Here is a 16896-nt window from a genome sequence, read left to right on the forward strand (position 1 = left end):
ACCTCCCCCTTTTTTTTTTTTTTTGGGTTTTTTTTTTTTTTTTTTTTTTTTTTTTTTTGGTACTGGGGATCAAACTCGGATCCTTGCACTTGTGAGGCAGGTGTCAGAACCATTGAACCAAATTCCCAGCCCCAACTAATTTTTTTAATGCACACATAATTCTAGGTTGCTATGTTAAAGTATTTAGTTTTAAATTCTATTTCTGTAACATGAGCTAAACTGAATAAGAAAGCCACTTAAAAATATCTTTGGGGAGACTTCTACCATAGGACATTTGATTGCTTATGAGAGATCATAGAACAAAGTTCTCTCTGGGTCTGGGCATAATTTATTTTGCTCAGCAAAAAGCCCTAATAGATTCATAACGCAACTAAAGGTATGTAGGGTCCACCCTTCCCATTTTGTACTGTATACATCTGCTTGGAGCTGGCTAGGAACCTAGGAGGGAGGGACCATAACAGAGTAATCATTAAATTTATGCCTTTTGTTGACCTGAGGCTAAGCTGAAGTAATTTTCTTCAGAGACTTGTCTGAAGCCTTTCTGAACAGCCACATTAGCTGAATTTGTAGTGAGGGAGTCTTTACATTCATCCCGTCTCCACTGGCTGGCTGTGTGACTGTGGCAAGTCACTTTGCTTCCCCCACTGTTCAGTTCCACCACAGAACAGAGGCTGCATGAGAGATGTGTTCTCCAGTCTCTTCTCAGCTCAACGTTCTTTGACTTTTTTTAAAAAAATGTTTTCTCACATGTCTGTGCTGAATCAAATGTCCAAGGACAGGGCTGTGAGAGCTGATCATAAAGAAGCTCAAGATTTTTCTTCTCATTTAGTTGAGTCTGAGAGTAAGTGAAGGGCTATACTTGAGCTAAGTTAAATATGCACAAATAAAAATAGTTTGTTACCCTGATTTCTAGTTGAGGCTTGCTAAGACTTGAGCCACAGTTTGAAGGTAAGTTTAAAGAGGGAACCCAAGGGGTGGGAGTATGGATAGAATCTTTAGAAATTGACTAGTTCCAGGAGTCAAGGTGAGAATATCCTTTATTCCCCAAACATTTCTTTTCTCCGTCAGGTCCTGAAACTTGAACCCTCTTCGGAGTGTATGCTTCTGCTCTTTTGTGATGCCCCGGCATACACTATGCTGGGGACATCACACCAGTCATGGAACCTGCCCAGGAGTCAGGAGGCAGCCTGTAGGGGCAAGGTAAGTGCGCTGGTTTGTTTTGTAGCTATGTTGTGTGGCTTTGTGAAATGTTAAATATATGCATTTATGCCCTTTGGGATATAAAGTGGCATTTAATCATTATATCCCAAGAAGCATAATAGTTTTAATTGTGCAAAACCGCACAATATAGTTAAAAAATACAACCAAAAGCACAACCCTTATGCATATTTTTAAAGTCTGACTGCATCTTCCTGAAAGGTTCCATGGCTGGTGTCACATCTCTTGCATAGTGTTTGTGAGAGCTGTTGATCCCATCAGGGGCAGCCCACCACAGCACCTCAGAAGTGAGGAGCAGTGAGTTTTTACGTGATTTTTGTGCCGAGTGCCTCTTTGGAGTGTATTTGGCATGGAAACTAGACTTGATAATTCTTTTTGCAGGATGCTTTAACCTTAGCTTTAATGGCTGCAGAATGTTTGTGTTTGATAAAACAAGTGAGTGAATGAGTGGCAGCTCTTTGGGCTGACTTGCCTCTTACTATTTAGGATGTGGGAATATTCAGCCTTCACCCTTCTGTTTAGGGGGTGCAGGACAATGTGTGTGGGTGTGTTCATGAACATCTGGCCACAGAATGGTATGACTGATTTATTCACATGTGAATAATAGCTGACACGGCTTTCTGAATTGTGGAAAAAACAGATTCATCGAACAGGCCACATCGGACAGTGTTCACACGAGCCATCGAGGCATGCGATCTCCACTGGCAGGATAGCCACTTGCAGCACATTATCAGCAGTGACCTATACACCAACTACTGTTACCATGACGACACTGAAAACTCCCTATTTGACTCTCGTGGGTGGCCCCTCTGGCATGGTAAGTGGCCAAACCGGAAAGACATTTCTATGACTTACTTCTTTGTTTAGTTTCTATAGCATTATTGGAGTGGGAGGTAGAGAATTAAGGGATTCAATAGGAGATGGATGAATGCTTGGCCACAGGAGCTGAGTTTTTTCATTCAAATCCAAGTTCAGAAATGGTTTCTCATGTCTTTTTTGGGTGAAACATCTTACCATTAAATCCTGTTTTTACAGATATATCTGACAGTGGCAACTTTACCCCTTGGCTTTCTCTTTCAGAACATGTCCCCACAGCCTGTGCAAGGGTGGATGCATTACGGTCTCACGGATACCCCAGAGAAGCGCTGAGACTAGCAATAGCTATTGTTAACACGTTAAGGCGACAGCAACAAAAACAGTTGGAAATGTTCCGGACTCAAAAAAAAGGTGAATGTGAAGAAGTGTTTTATTTTTAGTGGAATAGGACTCTTCATGATGACATCACTAGGTTTTGAGTTCTTTCAGGGGAGATGACTTAAAATGAGAGCCTCACAAATGGCTCTACCTACGATTCTTTTAAAAAATACTTCATAATTGATGTGTAAGAAATTTTAAGCTTTTATTTTCTTGGTTGAATATTGTAAGAAAATATTTTGACAAAAATCTCTTAGGGGGCTGGAAGTATATAGCTCAGTGAGCGAGTGCTTGCAAGTCCTTGGATACATTCCTTAGCACTGGGAAAAAATAACTTAGAAAATTTTTTTAAAGAAGGAAAGCTTTTTTAATTGAATAACAAATATTTCTGGATCATCTAAAGGCAAGTTAGTCAAATACCTTACTTTGTGAAAGTGCACCTGGATTCTGGAACAGGCCTATGATTATAGACTATGTATGTTTGAATCCCAGAAATAGTTCTCAGTTTGGCAACCTTAGGCAATGACTTGACTTCTCTGTGAGTTAGATGACTCTCCTGCAGAATAGGGCTCAGTAGAGGACCTGCTCAGTAGAGTTATTGAGAAGCTTAAACTAATTTCCATCAAAAAAAACCCTAAGGTATGGCATAATGTGTAAGCACTGTAAAACCTTTTAGCTGTAATAATTTGTACACAGGACATGTTTATTTAAAGTTACTAGAAGACAGTTCCTGAATTTTTTGAGTTCTGCAAATGGCATTTGGTGAGCTATTGACTGACAGAGCATATTTAACTCTTTATCTTGATTTATTAAACTTTTAAACTTTGAATAAGTACCATGATAGTAATCACAAAAGGTTGTATTTCATGCTTAAGACTCCAGTCAGATAATGAAATGTATATGCTTTTCCTAATTATGTATTTATTATTCTTTCCATACTTACAAATTTAGTTTTATATTTCTTTGGTCAGTTTGTTTCATTTTTATTCTGTAATCTTTTTTTTTGTTAAAAAGGCTAGTTTTAGTTCCTATTTAACTTTTGTGTTTTGTTTTTTGTTTGTTTTAGTTTACTTTGATTTTTAATCCTTGAGTGATTATATACACATCTTGCATTTAAATTATTAAAAGTTGTTGAAATAGACTGGATTTTGGAACAAGTATTTGTTGGAATTTTTAATGGCTTCTATGTTGAAAGTATTATGAATGCTAGCAAATGCTATTATTTATACAGTGAAGAACATTCCATTGTTACAATTTGAACCAAAGAAAGGGAAGTTCAGATGGGATTGGAATGTAAATAGCCCTGATATGTGATTACTTTGTTCAGTTATACATGTTCTTCACATCATCACTGGTGCTTGAAAAATATGTTGCTAGACCCCCTGAAAAATTTTTCAGAAACCCTTCTTTCCCTAAACACACACAATCTTTGGCCAAAAGCACTTATTTCTAAATAATACAGAGGATGATATTCAGGCTAGGAGAGAATACAACACTTTTGTTATACTACAAAAAGAACTAGCTCATTATAACCCTCTGATTTTTTGAATCATTATTACAGATTTTACTAAGAAATGTTTGTTTTAAAAATTTAGTAAAAATGTTGTGATATCTAAGAAATTTAGTTCATTTACATAAGTTAGAATGGATGTTAGGCTAGATTCCTTTAAATGTCTTTGAAACAGTTCTGTAGCTGAGGTCTGGACTCCTTTTAATCTTGTAAGCAGTGAAAATTTTCATTTCAGACTATTCTTAAATATTAATAGGATTATATGTCTATACCTACATCTTTCCCTGCGTTTTTACTACTATTGTTCTTCCATATTTATTGTTGTTTGTCTATATTTAAAGAGTAGGCTTTTTGTAGCTGTTCCAGGTCCAAAGTGCCATAATGACTACTTCTTACTGAGTCAGGATTAGCGAATACAGTACCTCAGTACTCATAATGCTATTTGCCATGACTTGTCAGCTTCTTGATTCTGAAAACATCATCCTCTTTTTTTAATTGTTTCTTGCATGTTCTCAGTTGTCATCACTGACAATAGATTTGTTTGTATAAATACAACATTTCCCTTAACTATATACATATTTTTGTTTTTACTAAACATAAATACTTGGCTTTTCTTGAGAGTAATACTCAAAGTTTGTTTTTTCATGCTAGTGATATATATGAAAGCCAGTGATAGAAACCAAAGGGACAGGTCTTTCCAAGAACTCTAGGACCCAAATTAGATATATTTTCATACATTGTGTCGTGTCATTTTTCATTTTTATGTAGTGATAGTTAATAATTCAAACCAGAAGACTTCTGAAGAAATGTTGAATTCAGGAACAAATCTGGCCATTTAGAAGTCTATATTTTCCTATATAATTTTTTGTATATATAGATTTTTTTCCTTTAAGAAAGAACTACTCCTATTTTAGTAGATACCCAGATATAAATAATACTTTACAACAGTGGAATATATCTTTAAAATTTTGCAGCTTTTTTTTGTCAGCACTCTTAATTATATTTGCAAGCACTAACATTTTGCAAAAAAATAAATAAAACTACTGTATTTCCTCTCAATATTGTCTTTGGATGTTATTCACCTTTGTGTGACGACTTCTCTCAAATGACTGACAGATCCATAGTAAGGAAGACTTTCCTAAAGTGATGGGGGATGCATGCCTTTAATCCCAGCACTCGAGACTGAGGTAGTAGAATCGCCATGAGTACCAGGCCAGCCTGGAATACATAGGGAGACACCACCACCACCAAAAAGAAAGTAACCGGGGGGAGGTGATTCAGTGATACTCATGTGAAAGTCCAAGTCTGACCCAGTTTGTTCTGCCCTCAGATCTCAGTTTAGATGAGACAGTGAATACAGACTCCTGAAGATGGCTTCTTGATTCATCCGGTGGATCGTTCCAAGGGATCTTCTTTATTGTCTCTAATGCTATTGCTAAAGAAGCAGGGATAATTGTCCTTTGTTACTCAGAAGAAAATACAGAATTTCTTTTTTCCTATACAACATGATTTAATAGTGTGGGTAGTGATATCAACTTAGCATACTGGACACGTGAATCAAATCTTTGTCTGGGAGCTGTCTTGGGAGTTTAGTGCCATTTATATTGATTTACAGATGAACCTTTAGAGTTCATAACTGTGCACAAGTTGGGGATTATGGTACCTTTAGATAGATTGCTTTTTTTAATTAAAGGGTTATGTCCATCTGAATTCGCAACTAATTCATCACACTGCAGTTATTAAGTGGCAAAGCATTCCTTACCCCTACATTGCATCTTCCCTCTCCCTTCCACTCCCATCTCTCAATCCCCTTTTCTTACACAGAGCTCCTCCACAAAAGCATCACCTCCATAACCAATCTGGAAGGCTGGGTTGGACATCCCCTGGACCCAGTGGGCACTCTCTTCAGCAGCCTTATGGAAGCCTGCCATACTGAGGAGGAAAACTTCCCTGGCTTTTCAGATTTTACAGGTAAAACCATTGGTACTTGTCTGGTTTTCTTTTCTTTTTCTACACCTTGAGTGGCATTAATCTTCATTTTTCTTTATGTTGTGTTTTATGAAGCCACATAGTTAACAGTCCTGTAGTCAGCAAGTGAGCAGGGAAATAGTATATTTGTGCTTTATAGTCAGACTTCCACAGACTGGTAAAATGAGCATAACAGCTGGCAGCATTCATAAAAAACCTAAAAATATTTATTTTCTTACCACTAGGGTTTCTACGTCTAAGAATTTATCTGTATTTATGACTATTTTCCAACATAGAGATGAAAAATAAAGATAGGCATCATAGAATTTAGAACTAGAAAATTTAATTTAGTTGCTTTTTAAATTGGTCTCACATTAAAAGTGACTTAAATATTTTGAGTGTACTTTAAGTTTATTAAATGCCATTTCAAACTGTTTTATTTTACATCACATAGTCCTTTAAAATGGTGCTTTGAGATTTCCCTTTAACTCTTTAAAAATTAAGAACCATCCCCCACCAAGACTGAACGGGAGCTATGGGCAAGGTAAGGAAGGGAGCGAGAACTGTCCTGCTGTTACTCTCACGGAGTGAACCTAGGTAACAAAAATACACCTTGAAATTGAATTACATTGTTACATTCTCTACACTTTTCATTATAAATTTCAACAGTATAGGGCTGGGGATTTAGCTCAGTGGTTCGGTGGCCTGCCTTGGAAGCGCAAGGACCTGAATTCAATCCCCTGTACCCGCCCAAAAAAAAATTTAAAAAAATTTTCAACAGTATAACTACAGTATGGAAACAATTTTTATTTTTAATTAATCCAGGGAATTGAACTCAGAGCCCCGTGCTTGCAAGGTAGGCATTGCGCTTGCAAGGTAGGCACAGTGCCACTGAGCCAAGTCCCCAGCCCAGGAAGCCATGTTTACAATGCCAACCTTTGAAATACTATTGATAGTTATATACAGTTTTACTATTGTTTCATTAAAATATTTTTTTGCTACTAAGCGTTCTTAGTATCATTCCTTTTTGCATTGTTTGGGGATTTTTTTGTGGGTTTTTTTTTTTTTTTTTTTTTTTTTTTTTTTTTTTTTTTTTTTTTGTCTCATTTTCAGTGGGAGAAGAAATATTTCTAATCGTCTCTCTTCCAAAAAGTACACATTTAATTATTTATGGTCACTTTTAAAGATACTGGAAAAGTATGTACTTTAACCTGAAACACATGCTTTCTCTGAATTAATGCAGTCATTCATTTACTAGTACTGAGTAGAATAAATTTTGTGCCTAAATACCCACACAAGTAGTATAGCTCTGATTTCTTTTGGGGCATTTTACAGAAAATATGGGACAGTGCAAGTCTCTGGAATACCAACATCTACCTGCACACAAATTCCTAGAAGAAGGGGAATCCTACTTAACGCTGGCTGTGGAAGTAGCCCTGATAGGGCTGGGGCAGCAGCGGATTATGCCGGATGGGCTGTATACCCAGGAGAAAGTTTGCCGGAACGAGGAACAGCTCATTTCTAAGCTTCAGGAAATTGAATTGGATGACACACTGGTGAAAATTTTTCGCAAGCAAGCAGTCTTCCTATTAGAAGGTAGCTTAATGAATAAGTTTTCCACTTAGCCAGTTTGATTTAGCTGCTCATCCTTATTATATTAAGAGTACTGTGTAAATGCATTTAATATGGTAGTTGTCTTGATAAGATCACAGAGTGTCAAAGACATGTTCATGTCTTTAAAAAATAGTGTCACTGAATAAAAAAGTACAGATGTTTAGGTTTGTATCACTTGATTAAGGATATCATGTAGGAATAGCCTATTGAAAATCAGTCCCATTTAATGCCATGGACTTTGATATTCCTGAGATAAGTGTAATTTTCATCTAATGAGTTATTACTCATTTGCTTGATCAATATAAAGTAGAAATTGGTTGACATTCTTGCAGAATTACTGGCTGTTACATAACTTCTGTGTTTTTAATAAGTCACATGCATATGCTAACAAAGAACAGAAGACTATAGGAGTAATTTCCATTAGGCATACTTCAAGGAAAATGTTTCAGAGAATCTTAAAGGCTAACTAATTTTCTTTCTATTTTTGGTACCTGGGATTAAACTCAGGACCTTGTGCTTGCAAGGCAGGCACAGTGCCACTGAGCTAAATCCCTGGCCCTTCTAATTTTCTTTCTATAAGGTCATTATTTAAATGGCCCCCAAAATTTGGCCTAATACTATTTTTCAATTTTTTTCTCAAAAAGGTAAATGAAATCAGTATAATAATCTAATCTTTGTGCAAATGTAGGAGATGTCTGATTGATAACATTGCTTCTTTATCTCAAGTACATGTGTGTTATCATGAGACATTTTTGTGATTGACATGCTGATAGAGGGTGGTATTGTCATATTCTGTCCTGAAAATGTGGGGAGGGCTTTAGAGAAAATAGCATTTTATAACCTCCTTTATTTGTCCAAAGTTTAAGATCTATTTGAAAGAAAATATTTTCTTCAAATACATTATATATTGTATATATTAGGAAATGTTCTTGAGATAAAGCGTCTTAGTAGCATGCTTTTATTTTGGTAAACATTTGCAAGTTTAACTTTTTGAAACTCTTGAAGTTTGTTTTGCTTTGTTTTTCTAAACATAAAAAGCTATTTTGGCAAACTTGAAGAATTATTCTGATATTTAATTACTTCTTTTCAGTTTCCTTCTAAATTCCTTCTGATATATAAGCACTACAGATAAGCATAAACTTTTTTTAATGCTGTTTGTCACTAGCTATACTAAATTACTTTTGATTTCCATTATATTGAACTTCAGGAAGAGGATGATGGTTTTCAAAGTTGGTAATTTTTGATATCTGTTTATCATGGACCTTTCTAACTATGTCTGGATGTTCATTATTTGCGAATACTTTTGAATGTTGTCTTACGCTATGATTAGTCCATCCCTCTCCTCAGCCCTTTTTTGAGTGTTTTGCCTGAGCAGAGGCCTCTATTGATGCATCTCTGCCTCCTCTCCTTTCCTATCCCTGCAGGGCTCACCAGGAGTGGGTGGGCAGGTCTGAAGGTGGTCCAGTGGTAGGCCACAGGATTGCTTCTATAAACTAAAAAGGGAGAGCTTCATGAATGAGTGGATTACACTGGGGCATGAAGCTCTCCATGCATTCCTACTTTGAAAATTGCAGGTGTAAATTAGCAGGCCTAGCTATCTGAAAAAAGAGAGCAGTAACCTATATTGTTGCTGAGTGTTAATTTCTTCTGGTCACAATATTGGATGAATGGATGGCATACTGGAAAAGCACCTCTGGGAGAACTTAGTGCCAGTAGTCAGTTTTTGTTTTTTGGCACATTTGAGTTCAGAGTTTATAGCAGTTATTAATCAACATGTAATTCTATAATACCTGGCTGAAAGGTTTGTTAGGAGGTGTCATAGAGAAGCGGTGATTATATATCCTTGCTTTTCTTGAATAGTATGAAAAAGTTAACTTGAGGGCTTAAAAGGGAAACACTGAAAGAAACGGAGGAGAAATGAAGAGTATGGATAAGCTACACATTTCCTATGATATTCCTTAAGTAAAACAGAATTAGTGTCTTAGCTCTGACTGCATTAACAGATGTCATATGCTGGATAGGTTAAAAGACAGACATTTATTTCTCACAGTTTTGGAGGCTTGGAAGTCCAAATTCAAGGTGCTGGCCTGTTTCCTTCTGAGGAAGGCTATATTCCTTGCTTGAAAACAGCCACCTTCTTCCTGTGTCCTCTCATGACAAAGACCGACTGAGCAAGCTAACTGGAATATCTTCTTATAAAGATACTTACTAATCCTGTTGGATCAGTGCCCTACTCTTAGGACTTCATTTATCTTAAATTACTGTCATAAAAGTCTCTATCACACTGGAATTTAGGACTTCAACATATGAATTCTGGAGAGATGCACACATTCAGTCTACGACAGTAGCTTAAATACTATAGCCTTGTTTTATGAACTAACGGTGCAGGTGCAATGCTGTATCTATGTTTAAAGAGTATTAGATCACTAAAATATTTTTAAATTTCTTAAGAAGATTAACAAATATGGTAAGATTAAAAATTTAGGATGGATTTTAGTTTGTCTATATAAAAAAAAGTTGTTCATGTGATTTTTCAAAGTATTCAAATAGTGCATAATTTAAAAATACTAACCAAAAATCACATTAAAATAACTTCTATTGAAACCATCTAGAATGTGTCATGTTCATACCCAACACCCAGGACAAGTCACCGCATCACCTTTTTTCCTGAGCTGCATTTCTTGCATTCTAAAGCCTTTTCAGACAGATATTTCTGATGGACAACAAATATATTATGTCCTCTGAGCAGTAGTGTCATGGTCCATAATTCTAGAAATCTTGAACCAAATGTTACCCAAAGGTGACATAGAAACAATTTATTAAACATTTTACAGTAACTAAACCTCAAAGTACCTTAGTGCAAAATAGTTGAACTGACCACTATGGTTTCCTTTCAAAATTTATTTTAAAAGTATGTTTTTGCTCCCTCTGAGCAGCATTTAGAGAACACACAGGGGAAGTGAGTTCTGCCACAGTGCCTGTCAGAATTTACTAAGAAGTAAATTTTGACAGCTTAAATGTAATTTTATTTTTAAAATTGTTTTTTGGGGGCCCAAAAATAGTAGATTTACAGTTATATTCATTTTTTTCTTTTGCTTATGGTGAGCATCAAATGGGTAACTATTTTTGTTAATCACTTTATGGAAATTAGTATCTATTTTTTGCTTATCGGAAGCAACAGTTTAAAAGTGTTTAGATTGAGAGCCACAGCTCAGGGTCCTCCCACACTTCTCCCCCGGAAGCAGAACACCCTGTTCTGTGCCCCTAAGGTGTGTGAGTCTAGGGACAGGTTCCGCAGTTAGCCTGTGGAGTCCTCTATGAGTTTGCAAGTTCCCATGCTCATTTGTCACACATGGAGGGAGGAGGGTGCACTCCTTTCTTTGAGACACTTAGTCCTGTGGTTCTCATTTTAACTGTGGCACAGTGCAGGGATTGTTCATGACATCAAGTCTCTATTGGGTACTATACCCTGTAGATTCTTGACTAAGAATTTTATTCTTTTCTACATATCACTTAGGTTAAATTTTTAATTAGATCAGCTTGCATATGTTACAACTTTACATAAAATTTTAGAAGTATACTTTACAAGAAGTATTAGTTCATTTCTTAGGAATGTAAAATGTGTATGCTCTCTTCCCACAGCCGGACCATATAGTGGTTTAGGCGAGATAATCCATCGGGAGAGCGTTCCAATGCACACATTTGCCAAGTATCTCTTCACCTCTCTCCTACCTCATGATGCTGAATTTGCATACAGAATTGCACTGAGAGCAATGCGGTACGTATTCCCAGCCCAGCCAGGCAGAAGCAAGCCAGAGTTCCCACTGGGAGAAAAGGCTGCTAACTGACCTTGTATTCATTCATGTTTCTTATAGGCAGCAGAAAAACTAAAGATACTTGTTTAAGTTTCTTGTATTGTTATGGAGGTGATTTGTTGTTTTCATTTTGTTTTAAAATAAGTGAAGAATTTATATTTAACTGCTATCACACTTACACCTGTCCTGGCTCCCCCCCCCCTTTTTTTTTAACCATAGAATTTGGGAATAGAGTGCTATTTCAGGTTACTGTAATCATAAGAAAACAATTGAAGCCTTCCTGAAGGGTTGTTTTAAACAAATTCAGTTTTTTAAACCATGGTAAATAACAAATATACTTTACCAAATATAATAATCAAGGGAGACCTTCAATATCTGTTACAATTTCATGTTCCACCAGGAGTGTAGCAAGGCTGCTATGTCAGCAGGACACATTTGTGAGCAGCTGGAAGCCAAGAAAAGATGGGATGGTATTGGGAGGATCTGTGATGATTTCCAACTCCCCGTCAGGCCCTCTTTTTTGATAATGACAGTTAGAATATATTTTCTGCCATGCACCTTATTCTCATGCTCTTTTTTTAAAGTTAATTCACCACATAATTGTTTTTATCATGAATTTGTTCAAGGCAGATACTTCTTGTGTTTACGATTATATTTTAAAATCTTACATATAACCTACTAAATTGTAAGGGCCAACAAGGAATATATACCTTTCTTAAAACATCATCTTTTTCTCCTTTTCCTTTCTAAAAATTAATAAAACTCTCCTGTGTTTCTAACAGAAAATACATGTTAGACCCCATTATACTTAACTTAGTTAATTATGTAAGAACGAGCCCCATATAGATCTAAAAGGTTTAGTATCTTAAAGAATAGTTGGATCCATATGATTTTCATCAAAGATTCTGTATCTGTAATCAGTGTGAGATTCAAAAACAAATCCTTGCCTATAAATTGTGAATGTTGCCAAATTACTCTTAAGTGTAGCTGGTATTGATTAGTTGAGCTATATCTTTCTTACATTTACACAATGATGGGGTGAATGTGTGTGTTTATACACTTGTGTGTCGGGTGTTTTAAGGCTGACATCCTTTAATTTGACATACTTCCTTGGTAATAGAAAGCTCAGTAAATTATTAGGGGAACCTTATAAGTACTCCTAACTATTTTTAAAGTACCAAAAATTAGTAGCTAATAAAATCAGTAGTTTCATCAAATTGCTTGAGTCCATTTGGTTTGTATTTTAGAACACATTTTTGTAATAAATAAATCCTGTCACCATTTTTGGAAGCTGAAATAGAAGTTGTCTTATGGAGACAGATGCTCTGTATTTATTTTAATCCTAAAAACTCTACCTTTTGTTTTAAAGGGAAGGATGTTACAATGCCACCAGATGCTGTTGCTACTACCACTGGTAGAACATAACAAACTAGCATAAGGTTTCAGTGTGGTTCTAGCTTATGTAACGGTATCTGCCAGGCAGAAAGCCTTGCTTTTCTAATGAATGCCTGGAATTCATTTACATTTTCCTGTGATTTCTTCATGGGGGAAAACAGCAGGGTACAGAGGAACTGTATTCTACCTTTTTCTTACACCTGCCACACCTCCCCCAGCACAGGCCTGCACGGAAGGGAGATAACAAAGCCTATGTGAGCTTCTGGAGGCAGCCGGGAGAATAGGCAGGAGAGGCTGAGGAAGGATGTCTGCAGCATTCACTTTCTCATCTTTCCAGGATGGTGACCAGTTTCCTTTCTGGTTGTTCTGGCAAGATCTGCCACAATACTTTGAGTCTTTAAATAAGCTAAGCTGCAACCCTGTAAAAATGGTTGTTATTTAATTGCCTGTTTTGCCACCCTTTTCAGTGCTGACATCTCTTTATCCGTAGATGAAAGTAGAACAATAGCTGTTCTTAGCTGAGGCCCGGAGGCCAGCATGCCCTTTCTGACCCTACTAAGTCTTGGGCTCCAGCTTATTCCCTGGGCCCTGACTTAGATGAAGGCCAATGTTTTGATTATTGTAAGGAATCTCTTCAGTTCCAACTACTTCACTGATCTCTTTGGTACTTAACATTCAGAAGAGATCACTAGGCATGTGCTTTGTTTTTGAAAATTGTTCATTTTGTCAGCCTATTACGATAGATTGAAGCCAGAAGTTACACTGAATTTATGCAAAACTGTCAAGGAACAGGCACTTAATGCAGTTGTGGTCATTTTGTCTGAGATACCAATAGAACACATTTTAACTTCAGATTCCTGCAGTCAATAGGAACTAACTGCAGAAAATAGGAATTTGTGAAAATAGGTCATTTTTTAAATTTCCCATTACAGGTAAGCTTACTCACCTGAGCTACCTACTGACCACTGCCTATGCCAGTCTCAGGCTTAAATACCCATTTTGCTATCAGTTTTTAATGATTTTAATTTTTTTAATAAAGAATGAGATTTAACAACAGTAGGTAAACCTCAAAACTTGTGTTTGAAAGTTCTTCAGTGTTAAATATCTTAATTTTCCGAGTACCGCAGTTTTCTGAATGATGCCAAATAAAGGAAACCTCTTAGGTTGGAGTGATGAGCATTGACAAGGTGACTTTGGCCCCCAGACAGCAGAAGGTAGCTGTACCAGCTCTTCCTGAACCAGGGTTCTGAACAGTGGCCTTCAGAATGTACCCATTGCTCTGGTTTCTGCCAGCCATTCCTGAGGCCAAGGTCATGCGCCAGTGGTAACTAAAGGCCACCTTCCTTGTCTTCTTGTTATAGGTTACTAGTATTGGAATCTACTGCTCCAACGGGAGACCTCACCCGCCCACACCACATTGCATCAGTTGTTCCCAACCGATACCCTCGTTGGTTCACTTTAAGCCACATCGAATCCCAGCAGTGTGAGCTGGCATCCACTATGCTAACTGCAGCCAAAGGTACAGCAGTGTCCAGTGGCCTCATATTTGTATGTTTGTTTGCCTTTTCAAAAAAGTCTTTATAAAAAAAAATCCCAGTTCTCCACAGTAGTATTAATATCAGATGCATTGTAAAGGTCTTTTTCTTATGTTGAGCTTCATGTTTTGCTCATGCATGAAGTAAAACAGGTGCTACTCACTTGCACCTGGCACTTTCCTTATTTATCAGCATCATTAAACTTGCTTCCAGCAGGGTTTACATTAGTTGCCATGCCAGAGAAGGTAAATGGTTGAGATTATAAAACAGATCAAAAGTTTTAGTTACTTTTTTTTTTGGTCCTTGAAATATTCATCAAGACGATCTAAGAAACTAGAAGCTAGTAGAGCATGAGGATTCTGGTTGTATGTGCTTTTACTCACTGAGGGTTGTATCTCAGTGGCTCTTTCTGTGATGCTGAGATTCATAGACATTGCAGTAACTATGGACATTAGTTGTAACATCTGCTCCATCTGTGGATATGTCAGGTAAATTGTGCTTTATGTTTTGTTTTTGTCCTTTTTTCCCTCCCACTCTGTGTGTGTTTGTTGGCTATATGTTGTTGTTGTTTTGTTTTTTTGCTTTGCTTATATTTGATTTGGTTTGCCTTGGGTTTCCCTTGTTCATTGCAGGCGATGTTCTGAGGCTGGAAACAGTATTAGAATCTATCCAGAAAAACATTCACTCCTCATCACACATCTTCAAGCTTGCCCAAGATGCATTTAAAATTGCAACTCTCATGGACAGTTTGCCAGACATCACTCTTTTGAAAGTGTCTCTGGAGCTGGGCCTGCAGGTACATGGCTACTGGTCTGTCTTGGGGCACTAAGGACTGCTGATTACAGACACTTCTTAGAGTTATTTTTGTTTGTTTGTATTTTTAGTGCAGGTAAATGACTCTCAGAACACAAATCTGTTAGATTTCAGGAGAGAGCTCTGTATATGAATTTCATAGTTGCGGTCACTTTCACGCAAACCAACTGCCGTTGGAGGGACTATACATTTAGAAGCCTCACTTGTGTTTGTTCCCAGTTTTAAAAATCTGAATTATAACTTTAATATTGTTTCTCCTTTGAAAGAAGGGTGAAGAATTATTGCTGGCAAGAGACTTGAGTAATTGCAGCATGTGTAATATTCAGCTGTGAGGGTTAAGTTTTTAGAGGAAGTATGGATTTTTATTGATGTTTGCATTGGCAGTTCTAGCTCCCCTTTAGTAACCCTGAGAAAATTAAGTAAAGGAAGGATAATTGGACCAGGGTCCAGTTTCAGATTTCAGTTAGTCCTACAGATAGATGCTTGCTTCCTTATATTCTGAACAGGAAATGAAAAGTTTGTTTCTACTTTTCTCATAAAAATCTCTATTAGCATTTTTAATTTTTCTTATTAAAAAACAATGAAAGAATGTTATATCTTAATTACCTAAAGTATGGGAAATAGAATGCCATAATTAGATAACTAATTTAGTTTTCCAGTATAGATTCCTTATAGTGATTATATTAATAAAATTTAAAGAATTAGATCTTTGGAAAATATAGTTATCACTGTAACACGCAGTTCTGTGTGAGCAGAGGATATAGGAGATTGTTTTTATTAAGCTATAAAACAATTTAGAAGTTTCTTTTTAAAAATAAATTCTTGGTCTGGGGATTTTGCTCAGTGGTTCTGCCGCCTGCCTCGTAAGCACAAGGACCCAAGTTCAATCCCCAGTACCAAAAACAAAGACAAAAATAAATTCTTGTTATTTGGCTTATTTTTATTATAATTTGCCTCATGTTAACAGGCATGATACAGAAAGAAACTTTAATGTTATCAGTTCTAAGTAAATGGCAGAATAGTGAGAGTTTACTCCTTGAGCCAGTCTTCCCAGGACCTAAAAAGTAATGCCCCAGGGCATTTTTGAGGCTTTTTTGGGTATTACACCCCTAGTTGTTTTGAATTAAAAAGTGAACAGAATAGGAAGAAGGTAGGTAGGTTCATTTTGAGGCTTATTAGAAAGTGAGAAAAAAAATCAGATTGCAGATTTTGCCAGAGATGATTTTTTTCCCAGAAAGTAAACAGAAGAGCTGGGGATTTAGCTCATTGGTTCTGCCACCTGCCTTGCAAGTGCAAGGTCCGGAGTTCAATCCCTGGTACCAAAAAAAAGAAAAGAAAAAAGAAATACCAGAAAGCAGCAGCCAGAGACTAAAGAAGTAGTAACTACAATTTTTCTTTTTAAATACTTCTTTATCATAGAAAGTTCTTTCTTTAAATGAATTCACAAGAAACACCACAAATTGAACCATGGAATATTAAAGCTGGACAGAAGAAGAGGGCCTGGAGTATGTCTAATGCTTTTTCTAGTTCTCTGGTTTTCATATGAGAAGAGATGGAGTAATCCATGGGCTGCCTCCTACCAGGAAGGGCGAAGTCAGGGATGCCCATGGGCAAACCCAGGTGCATATGCATATCTTTGATATAAAGAAAGTGCTTTTCATCCTAGACAATATGCCTTTGGATTCAGTGTTTTCTTTTTTCGTTGACTTAGGGTAATCTTCCATGTTGTTTTTCTGCCTTTATAGGTTATGAGAATGACACTGTCAACCTTAAATTGGCGACGCCGGGAAATGGTGAGGTGGCTGGTTACGTGTGCTACTGAAGTGGGTAGGTA

General features: G+C 36.8%; 1 protein-coding gene across 3 annotated transcripts in view; it reads left to right on the forward strand.

Annotated features, from left to right (window-relative positions):
* Positions 1-16896, forward strand: part of Zswim6 (zinc finger SWIM-type containing 6) — a 184259-nt gene that overhangs the window by 164428 nt on the left and 2935 nt on the right. For all 3 annotated transcript variants that reach the window (XM_033761020.1, XM_010626937.2, XM_033761028.1), the window contains 8 exons: positions 1859-2035; positions 2299-2445; positions 5747-5893; positions 7226-7486; positions 11147-11282; positions 14076-14233; positions 14882-15045; positions 16808-16889. In XM_033761020.1, coding sequence (XP_033616911.1) covers positions 1859-2035; positions 2299-2445; positions 5747-5893; positions 7226-7486; positions 11147-11282; positions 14076-14233; positions 14882-15045; positions 16808-16889 — 1272 coding nt within the window. The remainder of the gene's footprint in view (positions 1-1858; positions 2036-2298; positions 2446-5746; positions 5894-7225; positions 7487-11146; positions 11283-14075; positions 14234-14881; positions 15046-16807; positions 16890-16896) is intronic.

The sequence above is a fragment of the Fukomys damarensis genome, unplaced genomic scaffold (genome assembly GCF_012274545.1).
Source record: "Fukomys damarensis isolate Sample0158 unplaced genomic scaffold, DMR_v1.0_HiC HiC_scaffold_1, whole genome shotgun sequence".
Taxonomy (NCBI): domain Eukaryota; kingdom Metazoa; phylum Chordata; class Mammalia; order Rodentia; family Bathyergidae; genus Fukomys; species Fukomys damarensis.